Source organism: Oratosquilla oratoria, chromosome 17 (genome assembly GCF_046742065.1).
Source record: "Oratosquilla oratoria isolate Oo_2021 chromosome 17, ASM4674206v1, whole genome shotgun sequence".
In the NCBI taxonomy this organism is placed as follows: Eukaryota; Metazoa; Arthropoda; class Malacostraca; order Stomatopoda; family Squillidae; genus Oratosquilla; species Oratosquilla oratoria.
The window spans coordinates 24121779-24145168 of NC_134793.1; the positions used below are offsets into that span (position 1 = coordinate 24121779).

The following is a 23390-nucleotide window of genomic DNA, read 5'->3' on the forward strand; positions in this document are numbered from 1 at the left end:
ATATGGACCAAAAGGTCTCCTATCGGTATGCTCCGCTTTTGTAATCCTTAACACTATGATCTAGGTTTGCAAAGATTACAAATAGGTCCTCTTAAAGAAATTTACAAAGTCATTTTTCTCCGATTTCTGGAATTTTGCTTGAATTGCGTGGCGCTCCTAGCTGTGCAACCGCCAATTGTCAAATCTAGTGTTGGAGTAGGTTAAAACTATGTAAAAAGTAACGTTACGTACATTTATAAAACAGAAAACGGGGGAGCGGGGTATTGCATGGATCACATTTCCTGATTGGGTCAGTCGAAGCCAGTTACCGGTGAACAATATATAAAAAAGTTAAAACAATTCAACAAACAAACGTGTAAGTAGTAAATGAAACATACTATTTGCGTCTCACTGAAACTAGCAACCTAACACAACAAAAGAAACAAATTCAGTTTAGTAAGCATAGTTTCTGATGCACAGCATAATTTTCTGGAGCATTTGGCTGTGATTAACGACAAGCAAACTTTATACTAATTACAATAAGCTCCAGTGGCGTAGGGTGCTGAAATACCGACCCGTACGGGAGTCATAGGCCACTCACCAGCTATAATTATTCGATCATTTAAATAATATTGATCACCTATCCATACGGTACCGTTATTGGTTACATATCAAGCAAGCAAGCAAAAAAAAAAAAAAAAAAAAAAAATGTACATGAGTTACCCCTGGGTTCTGTGAACTGGTTTTATTACATTTTCTATGTTTATTGTTACTCAGAGTAAAAGAGAACGAGCAATACAGCAGTGACTTTACATTTTATAATGCGAGTAATGTGATGCATCGTAGGTATGGCAGCCGATGCTGCGCACGAGAATTTGACTCGTACTGAAGTGGTTAAGCGCGGGTCTTGCGTCTAAAGCACGTTAGAGAAACAGACCTGCCCAGAAGGTTAAGAGTTCGCGGTAGCGAAGGTCGAAAGACAAAGTGGAGCTAACAGCGAATGAGCACAAATTCGAGCAAATTTAGATGACTAAAGGTCGAGCACAGAGCGAACTAGTTTTCCTGGTGCCCTCCTAGATACCCATAGTCGACGCCCCAGGTGAACAGCGTGTAGTTTCCACACATGACTCAGTGAGGTGGATAAAGCTTAATATAAACATAACGCGTGGCATTAGTAGTATGCAACGGCGCAGGAAAACCACTGGAAAAACCTACGATGCAAAACAACAACAATAAACAAAGAATTCGTTAATACCCGACATCAACGAGTATCACGAGCATGCGCCTCTTAAAGGATATCGTTTCTGGTAATCTTTGCTTGAAAAATATCGAGTGAAATAACGTCAAGTGTGAGAATAAACGTTCCTTTAATAAATTTTCGGCTGATGAATTCGGATAAAGGAACGAATAGGGGAAATAGATAAACCATTTGTGCTACAGAGTTCTCTACGCACCAGCTGCACCTTAAAATTTAAGTGCTTTCAATATTTTGTAGATATATATCTACATAGTGCAACCTTGAAAGCAGGTTGCATGAGTTCAGCATGCCGCCCGAGGCGGCCCGCCTCCCCCCACCCCTTTGATATGCCACTGATAAGCATTTTGTAAGGTGTACAACAGACTCTGCAGATAGCGCAAGTGCGCCTCAAGCTCCCCACGACTACGCCACTTGAATGGAAATATATCTTACTCCAAAAGAAATTGCCAAAAGCCGTCCGCGAAATAGTAGAATTTTATATTTTATTTTATTCTATGTAGAGTATCTGATATTATCAAATAATTATTCAAACTGGTATGTTGCTTGAATTGAATTTTATGCGGTCAACCAAAGCCTGAAACTGGCGCTAGATCGTTGTTTGTTACTTTTCTCGTGGCAGAATATTGTTTGAAAGCATATTGCGGCATAGCCCATTTTGGCTACCTTGTAGTTGATTGAAATTAACTAGTTTACTGCTTGATTTTTTCCTCTTCAATAGTTTTAAGACCTCCATAATGATCTCGTATACCCTGCCGCCAATTATGTAGGATGGAGGCTTGGAGGAACAGTGAATAGTAGTTAGCGTAACTGTCTCGTACACAGAAAGCCTGGGTTCGATTCTCGAAGAGTGGTAGGCATTTGATCAAAGCGCACATTCATGGCTTCCCCGCGAACCCTTCTCTACAATATGGAAAGACGCAGAGAGCGGGGTGATCTAATAGAGGTGTTCAAGTAGATCAAAGGCTTTAACAAGGGTGATGCAAACAAGGTTATCATATTAAAACAGCAGGGCAGGACTCGCAGTAATGGTTATAAACTGGACAAATTTAGATTTAAAAAGGAAATAGGCAAGAATTGGTTTACTAATAGGGTGGTCGACGAAGGGAATAAACTTAGTAACCATGTAGTAAGCGCTGAAACTATCTGTTGTTTTAAGAAACGATTAGACAACTTTATGGATGGGGATGACAGGTGGTGATGGATACGGAGCTGCCTAGTGTAGGCCTTATGGTCTCTTGCAGTCTCCTTCATTCTTATGTTCTTATGATGTACATCTAAAGAACAGTATTCTATTACTGCAATTCTGTGTTGAAACTCATACAGTAGTATCGCTGAGCTGATTACACAAATTGCAGATTCCAGTCATTCCAGTGCACTCGGTACTTCGCAAGAACGAACGAAAACAGTATTGAGAGACGAAAAGTCTGACTGTAAAGAGGTGACTAGTGGGGTACTACAAGGTTCAGTTCTCGCACCTGTAATATTTCTAAGATTTATGCGCCATTATCTACCATAATACCAAACTTTATTTCAGTTCAGACAACAAATTATCCAGATTTGCTCTTTGCTTCTTTGTCTCACGCTGTTTGTTTTCATTTGCAGAAGATAGGCGATGCAAAGATGGACTCTGCCGACGGTCGCGATCTACAATGCAAGGAGTGTAAGCGATACTTCACCTCCTTTGACGACCTCAAGACTCATATCCTACAGATCCATTCCTTTAACTGTCAGGCTTGCGAGCGAACCTTCTACAGTCTGCTCACCCTGACACAGCACCAATGTGGAGGTGAACCATCGAAAGGCAGGAAAACGAGCTCCAGAAGAAGGAATGAAACGAACTTGGGAGAAGGCGGTAATGTAGGTTCAGTCGGTTGCCATAGCAACCAGGCGGGAGAAAAGAGCGGGAGGGTGTCGCCTCTGCCCATCTTCCCGCGACCCAGTGATCTCCGGGAGAGAGGTTTGACCAAACCCATTCACAGGAAACTAAATGGAAATTGTCCCTCTAAGTCGACGGTGAAGAGGTCGACGGTGGCTGCCCTTCAGAGGAAGATCCACAACAAATACAATAAATTCCACAAAAGTGACAAGTGGAGAGACCATGGCGGGAACGAAGAAAGTAAGAAGAAGAGCGAGATCCAGAATGAGGTTTCTGATGGTGACAGTGTGGTTGTTCTAGAAAATTCTAAGAGCAGTTACAAGCAGGACGTGATCCTCCTTGATGATTCAAGTAATGACGGAACAGAGGACAAAATTCTCCTTAAGAAAACGAACTCCGAAAGTAGCAGGAATGTGAGAGAGCCAAGCTATAGTCAGCGTTTACCTGTAACATCATCCAGATTGAGCAACAAGTCAGGGAAACACGGCGCCAACCCCAGAGAAGTTTACCCCTACATACGAAAAGATCTAAGAAAACTCAGAGAACATCATATAAAACCTCGAAGTCTCCCTAGTTCCGAGAGTGAATATCGCTATGATGATGTCCTCTGCATCTACCCAAACGAAACGAACAGGAATGACATGGCACAGCGCCGCTTTTCGCCGGTCGATGATATGAACTCTGTACCCCTTACAGCTGCCCCAGATCTCCCACTTCACCACAAGAGAACACGAGGTGATCACTTGCTGAAGCCTAAAGAGATACCAAGTACATCTTTGAATACTCCCTATGGATATATAGTATATCCGCGGATCATAGGACGTTCCACTGAGTCGCACGACTCAAAGAAGGCGTCTCTGCCACCTTCTTTCATCCCGGGAAAAATCCCGAGGGCGGGAATGAAGTCTTCAGTCTTGACAAAAGCCACGATAAAGCAGTGTCATCGGGACCATCGACAAGTTCTAAAACGGACCAGTCAAGAGACAGAAAGCTTATTGGAATCGGTGTCCATGCCGAAAGCACAGGAAGGCGAAAGTCATGGTTGTGAGTGCCAAGAGGAGCAAAACCGACGAAGCCAAATGAAATATGACATTTGGTCGTCCACCTATCACGACCACAACTACTCTTCCCGGCTCCTTCCAGGTCACAGCTCCAATGTTGATGACTACCCGATAGTGGATAGAGATCACAACGACGTCTATAATAAGGCCGAGAACATACAATCATGCAAATCCCCTCGCTCTTATCACCCAGACAAACGCGATCTTCTCCCATCTTATATCAGTGGAGCGCAAACTTCCCACGAGCTTGTGGAGGATTTTGTTACCACGAACCCGTTGCAGCGTAAGCGCCACAGATGTTGCTATCATGAGTGTCACGAAGACTACGAGAAGCGCTTCAGAGGGCTAACTTTGGATGTTACTAGGAACGATAATCCTGGGAGGATAGGCTTGGGCAGTAAACGCTCTTGCAGTCAACTTAGTGATTTTGATTGTTATGGGAGAAGTCTCAGTTTGGATGCTGGTGTAGCACGTAGCAACCAATGTCTTTTCAAGGGGCGACAGGCCTGTGGGAGTTCCTGTAAGTCGGGTCCGGCCACGCCCTACACAGAAATGGGTTCTCCTGTCCCATGCCAACAAGGACGTCCAAACTGCCATGCCAAATTCTCGCCCCGAAAGTGGAGAACCCGCTACGATGACCACTTAAAAGACGGTTGCTGTTGCCCTGTCCCCGGCAGCTGGGAAATGCAGCAGCTTGACGACTTTGCATCCTACATCTCACCCTCTACCTCGAGACCCATGACCGAGGTCAGCCATACACATCAGCTTCCCTCGTTGTATGAAAATAGAGAGGAAGTCGCACTTCAAGACACAATCAAGAAAGAAAAGATTGAAGACACAGGTGTTAACCTTAAGACATTCCAGGACCTCTTAAAAAGTGACTTTTAACTTTGGGTGCCAGTCTTAAAATTTTCTTGAAATACAATGGAGGAAAATCTTAGCTCTTGAGAGTTTCGCTACTTTTACGTAATTTTTCGTGTGGTAATTATGATTAGGTGACCGGTAAATCATTCAATGAAGACTTGGCACATGGAAACGAGAGAACAAGGTTATACAAGCTGGTAAACATGTTATAAATATATTCAAGTAGGATTTCTTCAACGGATTGCATTAATTTTATCAAATCTTCTGATTACCTTTTAAGTTGCCTGCTAACAACAAATTCCCTATATTTTATCAACATTGACCAATCTTGGATAAACATCTAAACATATTATATATATATATATATATATATATATATATATATATATATATATATATATATATATATATATATTCATTTATTCAACCGACCTCATCATGGACGGGTTCTATTGTCATTACACTTTGTCGTTGTGACATGTTACTCAAACGCTAGCCTAAGCCTCCATTTACCCATCTGTATGTACACCTAACTTTGGCATTAAATGGTCTCTTATACCAGACCTATGCAATAGTGAACACTTTCTACTCCTGACACGGGCTCCCCTTCAGCCCCCAACAACTCTGATGGTCCCTTTTCCATGCAAACTAGAAAACTTTTCAATTACCATTATATTTCAAAACATTAGGAGACTTCAACAGTCCGCACAACACTAATCTCGTAAATCACATAACATCATCTCGATCCCAGGAAACTTCGTCATCTATATCTCAACACACAGTATCCGGGTGGAACCCGGATTGTGTCACAACTCATAGAGCAAAGATAACAGCCTTTTGCCGCTTCCAAAGACACCCTACCCTAGAGAACCCTATTTTATTTAAAATGGCAAAAACATATGCTTGCCAAGGGTACTTAAAGTACATCGACATTCATAGCAAACTTACCTGTCCACCTAATCCACTTTTCCACCTCAAAATCAGTCACAGTCACCATGCACATAAGTAGACGACGCTGCTGTCATGACACTCCAAAACCCAACGAGGTAAGGTTCCAGTTGTCGCCGTTCCCAATTGCACCTGAAGGCGTTATGCCTCCGAACCTGTGATGTAAAATCATAATCCCATACAAGCTAGGAAGCCGGCAGACAAACCTTTTGACATATCTAGCAAAACCTCAAACAAAACGAAATTGATTGTGGATGCCAAGTCTGCTCTACCTTGCCCACAGCTCTCTGAATATTAGGTCCCATGTATTATCGGTCTAATGCCTCGGCAAAGATACCTTCCGCCGTACCCTGGTGAAGGGCTTATATGCAGAGAGTGGATAACCTCCCCTTAGATATAGATCGTTCTATAACACCAGTAACATATCTCGACCACATCAAGATAAATCTCAAATTTTCCCACTCCTTGGTCATTCGACACTTTAAGGATTCGACAGTCTCTCACACTGTATCCGTTCATATGGAATAAGAATGACAGACTTGCTTTCCTTACTAAAAACCACACCTACCTAGACATCTTGCTTACTCTTTCTAATACACTCTTACTCTGCCTTAGCCACACTGTCAATAAACCAATTGCCAGCCGATATCATCCGTCGAAGAATCTCTCTCCCATGTATCTTCCTATTCATCTATCATTAATATATACACAGGTTCCTTCTTTGATTATGTAGTGGGTTATGCAGGACCATCTCACACATATAATCCGGATTTCTCCCCAAAACTTCACTTCATTCCTTTCCGCCGAACTTTTTTACTACCTTCGCTACCATTCACTTTAATCACAATGGCCCTCTCCCTCATTATATATTATAAACATCTGTGAGTCGCGAAGCGTCTTGAAAGTCCTCTCCAGCCTTTACTTTCGCCACCCACTGATCCGTAAAATTCACCCATGGAGCATCTAGGTCTCCTCTGGCTTCGAACCAGCATTATTTGGTGGGTGCCATCTCATGTTGGCGTTCCCGGTAACGAATGAGCCGACAAGGCAGCTCGAGAAGCGGCATCAACCCCTTTCAATGGCTCTACCTTACTGCCTGCAATAGAGTACTAACCTATCCTTCCATCTGCCCATGTGGTATCCCTCTTTCTATTTCGAAAATCTTACTAAAATGCACCTAACCTACACAACCTCCTACACTAACACATACACCTTCAAACAACAATCGCACTACATTCAGTTGTAAGTAATACAATACCAATATCATCTTGCGACACTTCCCTAGAAATAGGACTCCTTCCCAAATAATAGTTGCCCCACAACTCATAAACTTCTTAATATGACACATCCATACCCTATTAGATTAAAATCATTATAATCGCACATATATATACCCACTCCATACTAACCAAACCAAATCCATGACCCTCTAGGTGGCAGAGCAATGGGACCTTTCGCAGTCAGGCTCGTAGTTTCCTATTAGCGCTAGAATTTTCAATTGTGTGGGAATTCACGGGGCAAAGGGGTGACTTAGCTAATTTGGAAACCGATATTAAGAAAAAAATACGACATAAATTGCTGCATAAGTGTATTCAAAATTTAAAACATGACTCTTAATGTTATAATTTCTAATTACAGTCGTACCTCGGTACTCGACCATAATCCGTTCTGAGGTGGTGGTCGAGCACCGATTTGTTCGAACACCGAAACCAATTTTCCCCTTATCACTGTCTTTCTTTGGACCCATTATTAAGGGCTAGAGCAACACGAAAAAGTTTAAATCTGGGAAGAAATACTCGAACAAACTGCGTACGTCTTACCCCGCTGGCGGTCTGAGTCGAACTGACGCTTACCCGCTGTTCGAGCCAGTCGAGTACCGAAAATCTGTTCGAGGTCCGATGCATTTTCTACTCGAATTTTTTGGTCGAGCACCGATTTGGTCGAGTATAGAGGCGGTCGAGTACCGAGGTACGACAGTAGCTGGTGTGTGATAAGGCTTTGTTAATCTAATTATAAGATAAAACTAAAAATAGGTAATTATTTTTACTGAAGTAAGTGTTAGCAGTAAAAATTAGAGGATGTCGATTTCGGTTTGTGTAATTTATCTAAGAGTGTCGAAAAATAATGGATATCACTGTCACGTCCTGTATATGAAGATAATCAGTGAGATAAACTATAACAACAGTGGTGGCGGACGTACGAGTATTTGATGCGCGATGTATTGAAGCGATTATTTGAAAAACGTCGCAGCGCTGCGCAGTGTGTCAACAGTTGAAGGGGAAGGAAATACGCGCTCTGCTTCGCTCTTCTAGTTTCATACAATGGCACAAGCAACTTCCGCAAAGCCTTTCGAGTGGACGAAGACTATCATCTCACATTACATTAAGCTACTAAAGCAGTACCCAGCCATTTGGAATATCAAGTGCAAAGAATATAAGATGAGAAATATAAAAAGTACAAACATCGAAAGCTGACTTCTTTTCTTTAACAAAATGTAATGTGCGGAATGAAGACATTACCAAAAAACTTTATACCCTGAAAACACAGTTTCACAGGAAAATGACTGCCCTCAATGCATCAAAGAAGTCTGGTGTTGGCACGAAAAATGTATACACTCCAAAGCTGTGGTGGTTTAATGATTAAATGAGTAGAGCGTCAGCAGACATCCTCTTCCCGTGAAAGCCAAATGATGACCGAGATCTGGTTGTTCGCGTAAGGTATTCGCAGTGGTGCAGTTCGTCCGGACTCTAGAGTTGGGGTATCAACACGACTACTGCATCAAATCGCTGAATCGCTGATGCGTGATGGTACGTGTGGACGGGGCTTTAGTAATCGTACCGGAAAAAAGTCTTCGATACAAAAATATATTTTATATACATTACATAGATTTGAGTATTACTTGGTGCATTCAATTGAAAGTATATATCAGTATATGTCCATTGAAGTCGGTAGAAAATGACAAATTGCTTGGCTTGATACAATTATAGGCTGTTTTACGAATATCATCTGTAATTATAAATAGAGGCTCAAACAATGCTATATGCCGTTTGCAATCATGAAATTAATTGACTTGAATTTTAGACACAATAATGTGCAACGATATACCTCTGTAAGTCTATAATACTTGCCCCAAAAGTAATTATTTTTCGGCAAGAATTACAAAATCTGGCGGTGTCTGGTATCAAATCTCTCACTGCGAAAGGTCCCATTGTGTTCATACAAATTCAAGCACTGATGAAATGTCGGCAATACCCATCATCAATGACGTCATACTAGTGAACTGATCCCTTCAATTATAACTAAAAGTAGTTAATGTTAATTTGTTTTGAATAATGGTCAAATAAACAAAAAATCAAATGCTTTTACATACCTACCTTTAGTGAATTCTGTCTCATTGGTAGTGCTGAGGTCGACCTTCGTTCACTCCCAGGCCAGTCGAGTGTACTTTTCTGGCAACTGGGAAGACCTTAGGAAAAAGAGTACGTGAGGTGTTGACGTTACATGGAATTGGTGGCCCATCAAGTATACTGGCAAACCACTTGTCCAGTCGAAAGTTGTGTGTCTAAGGTGATTCTGGTTGAGTCTCGTATTTTTCTTGGGAGTCAGTTAAATATTCTAACTCCCGCGTGATTGAAAATGTGGTGTACAAATGTTTTTGTCCTTTGGGATAATGCCTCGGTATCTTGGACTGAACACAGTATTCCTCTCCTTGGACTCATTTTCACCACTAGCTCCGTATTTGGTGCGAATTTCTCTAGGATTTCTCGTACATACATATTTATGTACCTTTCCCGCCTTCTTTGTAGAAAAAAAGAGGTAAACTTTACCAGTCTTTCCCAATAATGGAGGTGCTGCAGAACAAGTATCCTGCTTGTGAACGTTCTACGCAGACTATATAGGAAAGACGGGAAAGCTCACGGAGAGCCGCATCGTCCACATACATTTTAGTGTGCGGCTCTCTCACTAGATAGCGTTTACGTCAATCACCAGTTTTAATTAACTGCATCGTCTGTTTGTTTACAATTAAGCGGGACATTCAATCATGGAGTGTGGGCGGAACTATCACCCATGTGTGGTGTGCTAAAAGAAAAAAATATCTTTCCCCATCTAATATTTCAAGTTTTTCCTAAAGATAGAGAAAGGTAAGAGATTCAACATACACAGTACATCGAAACTTTAACAGAAAATGGAGGAATAAAATAGAACATAGTTAAAATCTTCTTTATCTTTATGTCAGACTCAGTGCAGTGTCACTTAGCTTGGAAATGAAAATTATAGATGAATACCTTACAAATATCTAGAAATATGAATTGATCATGTTAAATTTATACCCATATCTTTATGGCAGTCCCAGGCAGGCACAGCAACTTTGATATAGTTATGTCATGTTCTTAGCTTAAGTGGTAAAATTATAAACTTTTACCTTAATTTTGAATAAATTGCCAAATGCACAGCAAAAAAAAAAAAAAAAAAAATTGAATCGCATGTATGTTTCTTCTTTTTTTTTTTTGGCAGGTTGTGACTGCTTCTTTGGTAGTTTTAAAATTTAACGGTGTTATGCTTGTTCTTTTACGGTCTCACTAAACGTCGACCAACGCCGACCAAACCCAAATAATGACGGCTTTTGCTCAAATGCACAATTTTATATAGAAATTAGCATGTGGTTGCATTATTTGACCAATTTTCTTTTTAAATGTGTGATTTTCATGTAATTTGATCAAAGAGAAGTTACGTCTTTATCGTCTGCAAAATTACCTAAGTCGAGCAACGCCGACCAAACCCAAACAATGACGGCTTTTGCTCAAATGCATAATTTTATATAAAAATTAGCATATGGTTACATTATTTGACCTATTTTCTTTAAAATATGTGATTTTCATGCAATTTGATCAAAGAAAATTTACGCTTATATCCTCTGCAAAATTACCAACCAAAGCTACGAATGCCGTCCGACTCACTAATAGCCGACCAACGCCGAACAAGGACGGTTTATACTCAAATGCACGATTTTGTATAAAAAAAAAAAAAAACTAGCATATGGTTGCATTATTTGACAAATTTTCTTTAAAATGTGTGATTTCCATGTAATTTGATCAAAGAGAAATTACGTTTTTATCCTCTACAAAATTACCAACCGCAGCTACGAATGCCGTCCGACTCACTCAAAGCCGACCAAATCTCAAACAAGGACGGTTTTTGCTCAAATGCATAATTTCATATAAAAAACTAGCATGTGGTTGCATTATTTTACCTATTATCTCTAAAATGTGTGATTTCCATGTAATTTGATCAAAGAAGTTACGCTTTTATCCTCTGTAAAATTATTTTATGTATGATTGCAAATCTTGTTTGTTTGATTTTGTGACTTATTTCTTACATGTTCATCCTTTTATTTTTGTCTATGTTTTTTACAATGCAGTACCTGTCTTGCTACATATGTATATATTTTTGTTTGTTTGCTTTTGGGATTTTCCTTTGTTCTGTTAACATTTTTTGCTTTATTTTTGCTTAATATGCATGTTATGTCTGCTTCTTTGTTTATTTTTGTTTCATATCATTGTTTTTGATTACTGATTTTCCAATGTTTTATTTGGTATTTAATATCTGATTGCATGTTTTGGTTGCCTGATGTATGGTTCATTTTTGAAGTTGAATAATGTTATTTCTTTTAGTTTGTTTGGTATATGTTCTTTACAAGACAGTATTGCTTTGTTGCAAATAAAAGAATCTCATGTATACCAAACTTTTACTATCCTTGTTTGTATAATTTGTGTACAGACACTTGAATAAGTATACAAAGCTCAAACATAAGCACAAGCACAAACAAGAAAAATATGATATTACAGAAATAATAAAATAAATATAACTAAAATAACCTTTTAAATTTTAACTGTTTACTCAATTTCAAATATTTAGTAATGAATGATGCATTGTGCAGAGGTATTTTACCAACTTGATTTTATAAGTATGATCATATGTGTGTAAAGCAAAAGTCATAAAATTACTAATCATTATTTTATAAAGAGAAACTAAAACTTTTTCGAGATGTTGATTATTTTAGCGAAAGGATCAGTTTTAAAATTTCCATAAACACTATATATAATACATGTTAAGTATGATTTGAAAGCCGCGCTACGCCACTTCCGATTTATAGTTTGCGGCTTTGTCGATAGATGGCGCGCATTCACGCTGGATGGATGACGTTTTCTTATTTGTAAAAAATAGAAGCTTTCCCATCTTTCCTATATAGTCTTTGGTTCTACGAGTCTAAAGTGCACCATAGTATTCATGAAAAAATACATGTACACCTTATTCGTACAAATTTATAGAAAAGGAATATTTTGATATATCTTTTATATTTAGAGGAAAATAATTTAGATGACAACATAGGCTACTTTTCAAAACATAGTTACTAGTAGGATGTTTGTCACTACGAACTCCCCCTCTCAGAAGGAACGAGGACTGTTACGAAAGAATTTTTGATATGAAGAATTTAATTCAGTATGCCCTTACTATGTAGATAATAGAAAAAATAGGATATCAGATTGATTTTAACTGATAACGCAAAAATACGTTTTCTTTTATAACACTAACATTAAAAGAAAACTAGTTTAGAGGTAAACTTTAATAATAAGTAATACTTCCAAGCATATATTTGCATAGTTGTAGCAAATTCCACAATTGCAGGAAATCGTGATATAGATTGAGTAAATAAGATCCATGAAGTTAAGTTTAGATTGATTTAAAGAACACTCGAGATGTACCATTTTATCTGGGTCTCACTAATTGCCGAACAAACCGAACAAACCGAGAAAAGCCGAACAAAACAACAAAACCCAAACAAGGACGGGTTTTGCTCAAATGCACACTTCTATATATGTATGGTTGTATTATTTGAACTATTTTCTTTAAGATGCCACCCAACAAATTTTCCTGCCAAACACAGTTAAAACATTCTAATACAAAATTTGGCATTAAAAACGCCAATCTGGCAACCCTGACGCTCAGTGATGATCTACATTCGCATTACATAGATGGCAGGCTAGCGGTAAATTTGTAACCACGAATCGTAGCTGGGGTCGGTAATTTTGCAGAGGATAAAAACGTTACTTCTCTTTGATCAAATTACATGAAAATCACACCTTTTAAAGAAAATAGTTCAAATAATGCAACTATATGTTAATTTGTTACGGTATATGTAGCTGTGGTCGGTCATACTGCAGAGGCTAAAACAAATTCTCTTTGGTCAAATTACATGAAAATCACACATTTTATAGAAAAGAGTTTAAATAATTCAACTATATGCAGTCTATTACACTAATAACACAACAGTAAGAAGCTTAAAAGCGTGTAGTTTGATCCATACCACCAGTGATCATAGACGGCGGGCTGGACGAGTCGTAGCTGGGGTCGGTAAAATTGCAGAGGATAAAAACTTAAGTTCTCTTTGATCATATTACATGGAAATCACACATTTTAAAGAAAATAGTTCAAATAATGCAACCATATATATATAGGCGTGCAATTGATCAAAACCCGTCCTTGTTTGGGTTTTGTTCGGCAATTAGTGAGACCGATTTTATCTAAACTTCTGGAAATAGCAAGTTAATGACTGTTGCACTGACACTTAAAAATATTCTGATCATTGAGTCTAAATGTTCTAATCATTCAGGGTCTCCAGCCTAGACTAGATTACCAGAGTACCAGGGTTGGCCAAGGAATCTTCCGTTTATTTTTAAGATATGACATATGTTGTTTCCACCCAAAATCGAGATAATGTAAATTAATTTGGGCCAATTAAATATCCTTGTAAAGTCTTTCATAATCTTTAATTTAAGAATATAACTGCGGATTCATAAGTAGCTGAGAGGGACAGGTCTCCCATCACCGCCCCTTCCTCTGGCTTTGTCACTGTGAAGGGGAGGCGAGATAATGAGGAGGGAAACATTACTCAAGTTGCATAGGCAAGTTGTGAGAGGAAGCGAGAGAATTTTTTTTCTCCTAATGGTCAAATTCATCCTTCTGAGGGGGGGCAAGGAAACCAATCCTTTTTTCCACATGATTTGGTTCTGGTGTTGGTACAAACATGCTAGTGCAACTGTATTAGCAACCCTCTACATGGGATGATCTACCATACGTGTAAGAAGAAAAAAGAAAGAAAATTATAAAAAGAATATATATATGAAGTGAATTGCCAGTAATGGCACATTTCAATCATGTATTTTTTCTGACTGTCACCCCCTGGTGTTGCTTTGGCAATGCGCTAGGTCTTGGTTCAATCCTGAGGGTGACAATCGGAAAAAAATAAATGATATATATATATCTATACATTCATACATACATACACACACATATAAATACATTCATATATATACAAATAGATTCTTACATACACACATACAAATACATTCATATATATATAAATACATTCTTACATACGTACACACACATACAAGGATGGATACCTGCTGCTAGTTGTGGTCTTACCAGATGGATAGCTGTGAGATTCATCTCCATGTTGCCATTTTTTACAAAAACACATCAACCCTCTCCTTTCCACATGGAGGAGACGCACTTACTCACTGGACTGGGCCTAATATTTCTCTGTACCAACTTCAACTGTATTACCTCCAAATTCTCACACAAGGAGACCCGAGAACCAGCATGCTCTCCTCCTTCTACTTTCAGCCAGACATAGAAACAGTCTAAAGTTTCTTCCTACGGAGATCTATGGGAGGGCCTGATGACTACTGTCAACTGCTGTGGGTTTCTCTGTGAAGCCTGTGGCAACAATTATTATCATTATCTCTCTCATCCACACATACATGCACACACAGGTAACTAGCCTCACACTCCTCTATTCTTTGGTTTTGTAACTGGATAGGTGGTATCCTTCATGGCATGATCCACCATAGGGGGAATAAAAAGTTATATATATACACATAATAATGCAAAGGGTTTGCACATAGAAGTATGAACACATACATTTACAAAGGCCTTAACTCCCCTTTTATGGGAGATGGCCGATAGTTTTGATTATTCCAGCATACATGCTGCTACATTTCTAATCTTCTTTTTCATCCTTATCCTCAATCTGCGCCTCATCCCATGGACCATATATGTTTCTGCAAAAGACAACACAATAAAACTATCAACAAGGGACTCTTCCACTTTATAAGGGCATTAGCACATCAAAGCACACATCCACTCTCTCTAGCTCCTCATGGATGAAGCTCATTCCTGTCTGCCCAGGTCATGAACAATGCAGCAAGACAGCACACATCCAAATTGCACTACCAGTGGAGCACCTTACTTATACTGTCGTTTTACATATTCTGTTTTTCAGTCCCTCCTCATGCGTATGGGGGGACAAGGACGGAGTATCAGCATTTAAATGGAGTGGCTGGCCCTGTTGTGGATGTGCTGTGTCTTGGTGCATCACTTTTGATCCAAGCAGGGAACAAGGATGACCCTTCATCTACAAGGAGCTAAGCCTTTTCCTAACTTGCCCTCCCTTCTCTTCACTTTTTTTTTCTCCATTTCCTTCCAAAAGACCTTTTCACCATTTTCAAAATTATCTATAAAGCAGTTTTTCAATTTGACTTCTATTTGACCACCACTCACTCTTTCTACTACCCTCTCACTCATCACCCTAATTCACATATACTTATGTTTGCCTTTCTTCTTAAACACTTTGTTTGGTACCATCATCTCCTTTTTATTATAGATCTCCAAGATCTCTCCACTATAGTTACTTCCTGCCACCCTATACCTATTACTCCCTTTATTGTCTTACCTACTCTAGTGTAATGAGGAATAGAAATTTGGGAATGGATGCTAAGAGGAGACTGTATGAAGGAGTGATTGTGCCAACAGCACTGTATGGAGCAGAAACATGGAACATAAGAGAGGAAGAGAGAAGGAGCTTGAATATGTTTGAGATGAAGTGTCTGAGAAGTATGATGGGGGTTACTAGGCTAGATAGAGTGAGAAATGAGGAGAAGAACAGGGGTGGAAAGGGAGTTGGGAGATAGGGTTGATGAAAGAGTATTAGGATGGTTTGGACACATCGAAAGAATGAGTGAAGAAAGACTAGTAAAGGTATGGAAGGCAGATGTGGAGGGAATGAACATGAGGGGACGTCCTAGGATGAGATGGATGGATGGGGTGAAGGGGGCTTTGGGGAAGAGGGGAATGTCTGTTGAGGAAGGACGGGAGAGGACAGAAGACAGGGGTGAATGGAGAATGGTTGTATATGGAAGATGTTGTGATGCATGAGGTGGAATGGACGGGGGGATGGGGGGGTGAGGTAGTGTGTGTGAGCAAAATTTTGACGCAGCCCGAAGGGATTTCTCCCCGTCCTCTCCTTTATATGGGGGGACGGAGAGGGGGGGGTCGCCGATTTAATAAAGCGGCCTTGCTGTGGATGTGTTGTGTCTTGCGACACTGCTTCTGACCTAGGGCAGTGGACAGGGTGCAGGGATGACCTGTCATCTAGGAGGTCCTAAGATGGGAGGGAGGGTGGAGGGGTTGTGGAGTGTTTTCAGGGATGGAATGGGTGGGAATGATTTTATGCCTTTTCCTTTTTGGCTACCTCCCTAGTAAGGGGAAAAAAGCCTTGGTATATGTATGTATGTACCTACTCTAGCATAAACATTCCCCAACACTACTACATTTACATTTCTCTCAAAATTCTTTACACACTCATTTAAATTGATTGCATAATGAAATTATATAGCCTATATACTCAACAGGAATACATCAACTTACTGTTTATGGTCCTGAAGATAAACAAAAAGCACAGGGACAAGACCATTGCAAAGTCCAACAGACACAAGCAGGAGTCCCGCAAGTCCTTCTGCATACAGCCACAAGGACACAAGTGTGGTGAGGAAGACAACCAGAGTCAGGACAACTACAACAGTGTCACTGTACTTTCGCTGTGGAGAAAAATACATATATATATATATATATGAAGTATATCTGTGCTGTGGTCAACCATGACCACATATGCAAATAAAAAAATATTTCATCACTAATGGTATTAACTTATGTGGATTCAACATTTACATCATGGATGATACTCATCCAACTTTAGACAAGAAATTTATCAACATTTGTGGAATCATTGTCACAATGGAGAGGGGTCTCGTCTACAATGAATCTTCTCTAGTTTTATATTATTTCATCCCATTTCTACCTTCCTTTTACTAGTAATGCATCTTCAAGACAGTTGTCAGGAAAAAAATCACCTCCTTACTGCTCAGCTTCAATATCTATCAAGAGCACCTTCAACTACATTTCCTCCACCATTTCACTAATACAACACAAAAATCCATTGTCTCTTCAAAGGGAGTCTATAGGAAGGTCCATGGTCTAATGCCAACTATTGGAAAGGTGGGTGGATTCAAGGGCTGTGGAACCATGATGGAGTATGGTTCTTATGAATCATTAATAAAAAGTTATGAATGTTTTTTTTTTTCTGCTGTCCAAATCCTATGTCTGCAACAGTTCTGATTGTTCAGTTTCTTGGTTGCCTTCATATACGTTTACATGGCTAGTTGAGACAACACTGTGCACCATAGTGCAGTGGAGTCCAAAAGGTGACTGAAAGAATTCTGGACATGAATACATTATTAGGAGAGGGTGGAAGAATCTGATCATAACTTGATGGAAGGGTGATCAAATGCATCTTTACCAATAAGTAAATACTGATCTGAAGGAGTCTTCACCTGCACATGACTCCTGAATCCTGGGTAGAGTGCAAAGAGTGCCACAGCAACTGTAATCAGTGTAAAGACGTCTTTGTCTTGATGAAGACGAGAGGCGAGGCATACAGCAGCAAACATCCCAAGATTGTGTGCAATGGTTGGGTTAACTCTAGGGGAGTACAAACATAAAATAATAGCTTAACATAACAATCAACTGAATTAATATATATTTATGAAGTGATACCATATAACAGGTTTAATTACAAGTAAACGCTAGACTATACAGAAAACCTTTCTCAGATCTATATATAACCTTTCCTAACATATTTGGGGTACATTTTCTTGACAGTAATTATAAACTCTCAAGCAAAAATGTGAACAACAAATTTTGACTTTCTTTTTATGTCTATTTTTTTTCTTTCCCTCAACATTTCTTGTCTATTAAAACTAGGATCAAAGGTGTGTTTATCCATGAGGTGGTGGAACCAAGAATGGGAACTTGCGAGTGGTCTCATAAAAGATGTGTTCAGTAACCTCAGTGAAACTATTAAACATTACTGTATATATGATAATTAGGAGACAAAATTTGTAATTTCTTTTATGCCTTGTAACTATCACTTTCTCATACTTCACACCTGATTTCATTTAAGATCATATTTCAACTATCTTATTTACCTCTTTTATTGAAAAAAGTAATTGATCACATAAATATTATCCCCATTAATATCACATTTGCTACTGGAGTTCCAATAAGCAAAATGCGGCCTACCATATTAACATTAACCTCTACCAGTCCTAAACTGATTCTGTTGAACACCATCACCACCATTCAATACTGACATTGCCACTGATACGCCGTAGTCCTGATGAATAAGGCGAAGCACCAACAGCGCCGTAGTACATGCATTGATGGTGTCCGTAGCCACACTGGCAGTCAAGGTCTTCACAATGGGAGAAGCACATGCAATGAGAATGCAGTAGAAACAAACCACCTTTGCATCTGACTTGACTGTGAACATGAAAACATTTGGGAAAATTGGAAAGGATATGACAATGGGAATTATATGACAATATTAACACAAAAGTCACAACTAAGGCATAGTGAGCATAGAATGATAGAATCATAAAAATTATACAATTGCAATACAGCATAACACATCATTTCTTCCTCTCCAACTCAATATTTCTGTAACTCTCCCAAAGACATAAAACTAAACACATATGGTCTTAAAACCCTCCCTACTTCCAATGGCATCTTGTAACAAGATAAAATGGGCACAATGCAAACCCATACAACAGTGTCAACATGCACAACATTTACCACACTGTTATGATACAATAAATGTACCTCATTGGAATTTTGTGCATACTGACACCAATACACATGTTTGCAATTACCCCAATTTTGTCTTACTGTAAGCTGTTACTACCTGCTTCCCATGTCTACATAACCATTTCCATAATAATTCATCATTTTCTTATTACTCTCCTATACAACTTTCGTATCAGACTACAATATATAAGAATATCTAGTACAGAACTTTTTTTTTTCATTCAGTCCCTGGAAATATTCAGGGTTGACACTAAATGATCTCTTTCAATGGTAGCATGGGTTACTTTAAGATTTTGTCTGGGATAACACCAGACAATTTTAGCCAGGTGAGTGATAGACTAAAGATTTAACAGTCTTGAATCACTAAGACCATCCTCCTTCAGTTAGGGAATTTATGATAATCTCCACAAAATCATCAGGCATGATCCATAACATAATATGCAACATATTTCGCAATAATGAAAGGCTAAAGGCCTTTTCGAACATCTACCACTATATCCAAATTTCAGCTCCCACAAAAAATCACAAAGTATGACAAATGTATATTATTACAAAAGAAACTTCATTTGTGCACTATGGCTCCCATTATTCATTCAAAAGCTTCTGCTTACTCTTGAGTGATTACTTTTTAAGTTCTTTTATCCCTCCTTCCTTTTGCCCTATCCCCTACTCCCTCTATGACTCCTCTTTGGCATGATATTATCCCAAATGGCAGAAGTGCTGGTTACCACTGACAAAATACCAATACCCTATTCAACTGATGAACAGACCCCACCCTACAGAGATTCAATTCCCTATCAGTACAGGAACAACTGCTCCCTTGAGAAATATAATTCATAAACACCTCTAAATTTTACTCACCAGATCTAGGCAATGCTGTATTACTGTGAGTTATCAAGTAACCAAGCAGGATCAAAGCACCTGTTACGCTGAGGACAACTGTTGACGTAACTCGTCCTTGCGCCAATGCAAAGAATACAGCAACAAGCCCTAGGCAACTGAGGCAAAAAAATATCTGTTATTCACTCGTAGAATGAAGAGCCCCAGCAACTTATGGAATGAAAAATAATGCACTCAACAGAGGCATACAACACATCTTAAAATCATCAGTCTGAACTATAATGATTTAATATATCAAAATCAAATCAAATCAATGCCTGATATTAAAAAAGTGAGGGCGAAAAGATACTCCTGGGTATTTTTGACCGATTCAAACCAAAGTAATGACTGATATTTCAAATGCACATTTTAATGACCTACACTAATTCATACATACATAAATACATGTACCAACAGCTTTTTCCCCTTACAAGGGGGGTAGCCAAAAAAACTAATTCATAAAGGAAAATAAAAGATCTAAGGTAAGAATTCATACTTATCCCTTTCCATACTAGGTGTCACTTTTTTTTTTATTAGTTGTTGCCAAGCTATTCTATCAATCTTTCTGGCAAATGCTTCAAAACAAAGGGAACCTATAGTGAATCAATAAATCCCTTAACATGTGTCACTTTTCCATTTATCCTGACTGCTATCATGATACCTCTTTCATCTGTTACCCTCAGTAGTGAGGGGGAATTTGTGAAGTTTTGTTTTAATCACTCCTATAAGGTCTATATTATGAGAACTCCAACAGCTTTTCTTAGTAACGTTTCTTGTGGAAATTAATAACAAAGGATGGTGAAAAAATAATTCCTGCAACCTTCCCATTACCTGGCACTGAAGCACCATTTTTGTTGAGAGCATCACCCATCATTTTTTTGTGAAACATACATTTTTCACTCTATTCTAACCAAACCTAACCTAAAAATGCATGCAGGGCCAGACATATATCTTGCATACTGGATAGCCACTGCTTCTGTGGCAGGTAGCACAAAAGTTGTGGGAATGATTTTTTTCACTATTCATTAATATCAATTTGCTAGGAAAAACATTACTAAGAAAGGTTGTTGTAGTATCGATGCAAAAAATATACAAATTGCTGTGAGAGCAGGCGAGATGAGGTAGTGGGTCGCAGGAAGGTTGTGGGAATAATTTTTTCACCATCCTTTAATACTAATTTCCACAAGAAATGATACAAAGAAAAGTTGTTGGGAGTTGTCATAATATAGATGCAAAAAATACACAAATTGTTGTGCAAGCAGGTGAGACAAAATGGCAGGTAACGAGAAGGTTGTGGGAATTATTTTTTCATCATCCCTTAATATTAATTTCTGCAAGAAATGTTACTAAGAAAAGTTGCTGGAGTTGTCATAATATAGGTACAAAAATATACACATTGCTGTGCAAGTAGGCGAGACGAAAATTAAAAAATACCGTGATGGGATTACAAAGTGCAATTATTTTTCTTCCTAACCTGCAGATTTCTTGAGACACCACTGTTGCATGAAAGATGGCCTGTGAATATGTCACTTCCAGTCCTGCAAAGAAAATAATACTGCTTTCATATGTATTTCTCATATACAAATGTTCTTACTTTTAACTACTGTTCTACCACACACAAGACACAACATATAATACAATGCCCCACACTAACAATCCCTGGGCAACAACAATATATAACTTACGATATCGCTTGGAGGCTGTTGCCGGTTACCTGAAGGACACTGGTCTTCTGCAAGTGAGACCAGGTTCAACGGACTGACTAACTACCATTCCTCTTTAATTACAATACATATTAAATCAATACTACTATAACTATGGCAGTGAGCTGTAAATCGCTAATGGAAGGGAGTGGAGTGATGGGTTTTAAATCCTTTCTAGATATGATTTCTCAAGAGATTCTGGTATCACCCATGAATGAGGACATTTCGAATGATTGCTTGCCAGCCAGCTCGGCCCATCGCCAACTTGGCCCATTGGCTGCTTGAGATGCAGAGGTTGAAGAAATTAAAGTATGAAATTTGTATACTCTAACCTACCTAACCTAACTGTGGTGGGCCAACTTGGTTGAGTAGATGGGCCACGTTGGTGATAGCCCGAGTTGGTCCTACACTGGATGATCTAACTCCATTTGGTTATACTAATGTCTTGGGTTACTTTACACTTGCATTTTTTTTTCAGAATTAGAAAGTGCCATGTTTTGGAAGGGTGGCAGAAGAACGCTCAATCATGGTAAAATGTCATGGCAAGTTCTCTGCCATAACATAACCTGCCATTGTGCCCAAATGTGGGTCACTTTTTACATTCACATTGTGGTGGTGATCTCACATCTTCATATAATGTTGGAGGTTGTTGGTTCTCTTTTTGAGAAAATGTACATTATGAGCTTATAAACTAATAAAGAGAAATCTTGGACCCAGTCTGTAAAGGGAATGTCAGTTGCACTGGGTTCCACCTTAGGACAGAGGTGGTGGTTTTATCTTTAGTTTAGAGGACCGAGAGTATGACATTTCTTGAAGGATCACCAATTTCAGGTACCTGAGGTTGGTCGCATCTAACAAGTGCTAGTGCATTTTACCGATTTCTTAGAACATGAATTTTAATATAATCTTATTTAATAACAAGAATTCTGATATATACAGGAGTTGCAATTAGAAACATCAACATTTCAAATCGCTAACTTAAAGAAAGCAAATGGTAACTTACTCTTCTTTCTAACTCTTAAGAAAGATTCTCCAACGTAGTTATCTGGAAATTTCTGTTTTTTCCACAACACCCTTTCCCAGCAGTCTTCTTCCATTTTCAAGATTAATAGTATAGTTTCCCTGGCTACTGTGGACGAGTATGAACGTAAACGATCTTCGTTCTAGGAGGAAAATATTGTATTACAAGAAAGTTACATATCAGCAAATAATTAGTCTTAACAGAATATATATCACATGTAGAAAGATGTTGTCGTTATTGTTTAAATTTGTACAAATAATATACTACTAGATTTATTACAACAAATGTAACTAACAAACAAAGCTTAATAAGTTATAAAAACATTGCTGTAAACAGCACTGTGATCGAGTACACAGATGTAAACAAACCATCCCACTTCAAAATATTTGACAGGGCATGCTAAATATACATCATAACATAAGAATGGATGAAAGTGCGAGACAATAACCAATGCCCACACTAGGCAGGTCCATGTCCCTTACCATCTGTCATCCCTATCCATAAAGTTACTTAATCTTCTATTGAAACAATAGTTTCAGTTTTTACCTATTTCCTTCAACCTAACTTTATAAGATATAAATCAATCACTACTATAATTATATTCTTGCCCTGCTTCCAAAAATGACCTCGTCTAAATTACCCTTGTTAAAGCCATTGACCATATGAATGCCTCTAATAGATCACCCCGTACTTTTGGCTCCGAGCATGCAAAGAATTTATACTAAGATCCTCCTCATGCTAATTTGAATTATGAATT

General features: G+C 38.7%; 1 protein-coding gene across 1 annotated transcript; it reads right to left on the reverse strand.

Annotated features, from left to right (window-relative positions):
* Positions 1-13775: 13775 nt before the first annotated feature.
* PIG-C (phosphatidylinositol glycan anchor biosynthesis class C) lies at positions 13776-22875 on the reverse strand. Its single transcript, XM_076200648.1, has 7 exons — positions 22616-22875; positions 21384-21447; positions 19892-20028; positions 18538-18706; positions 17719-17866; positions 16757-16926; positions 13776-15111 (listed from the first exon to the last, which is right to left on the reverse strand). The coding sequence occupies exons 1-7, from the start codon at positions 22707-22709 to the stop codon at positions 15051-15053; spliced, it is 843 nt and encodes a 280-aa protein (XP_076056763.1). The 5' UTR covers positions 22710-22875; the 3' UTR covers positions 13776-15050.
* Positions 22876-23390: the final 515 nt, after the last annotated feature.

What these genes read in the sequence shown, in the direction of transcription:
- PIG-C (XM_076200648.1), bottom strand. Translation starts at nt 22,709, where the DNA reads ATGGAAGAAGACTGCTGGGAAAGGGTGTTGTGGAAAAAACAGAAATTT. An exon ending in GATTCAGGAGTCATGTGCAG is followed by an intron (nt 16,927 to 17,718) that starts GTGAAGACTCCT and finishes TTTTCTCCACAG; the next exon opens with CGAAAGTACAGTGACACTGT. An exon ending in TATCTTCAGGACCATAAACA is followed by an intron (nt 15,112 to 16,756) that starts GTAAGTTGATGT and finishes TGTCTTTTGCAG; the next exon opens with AAACATATATGGTCCATGGG.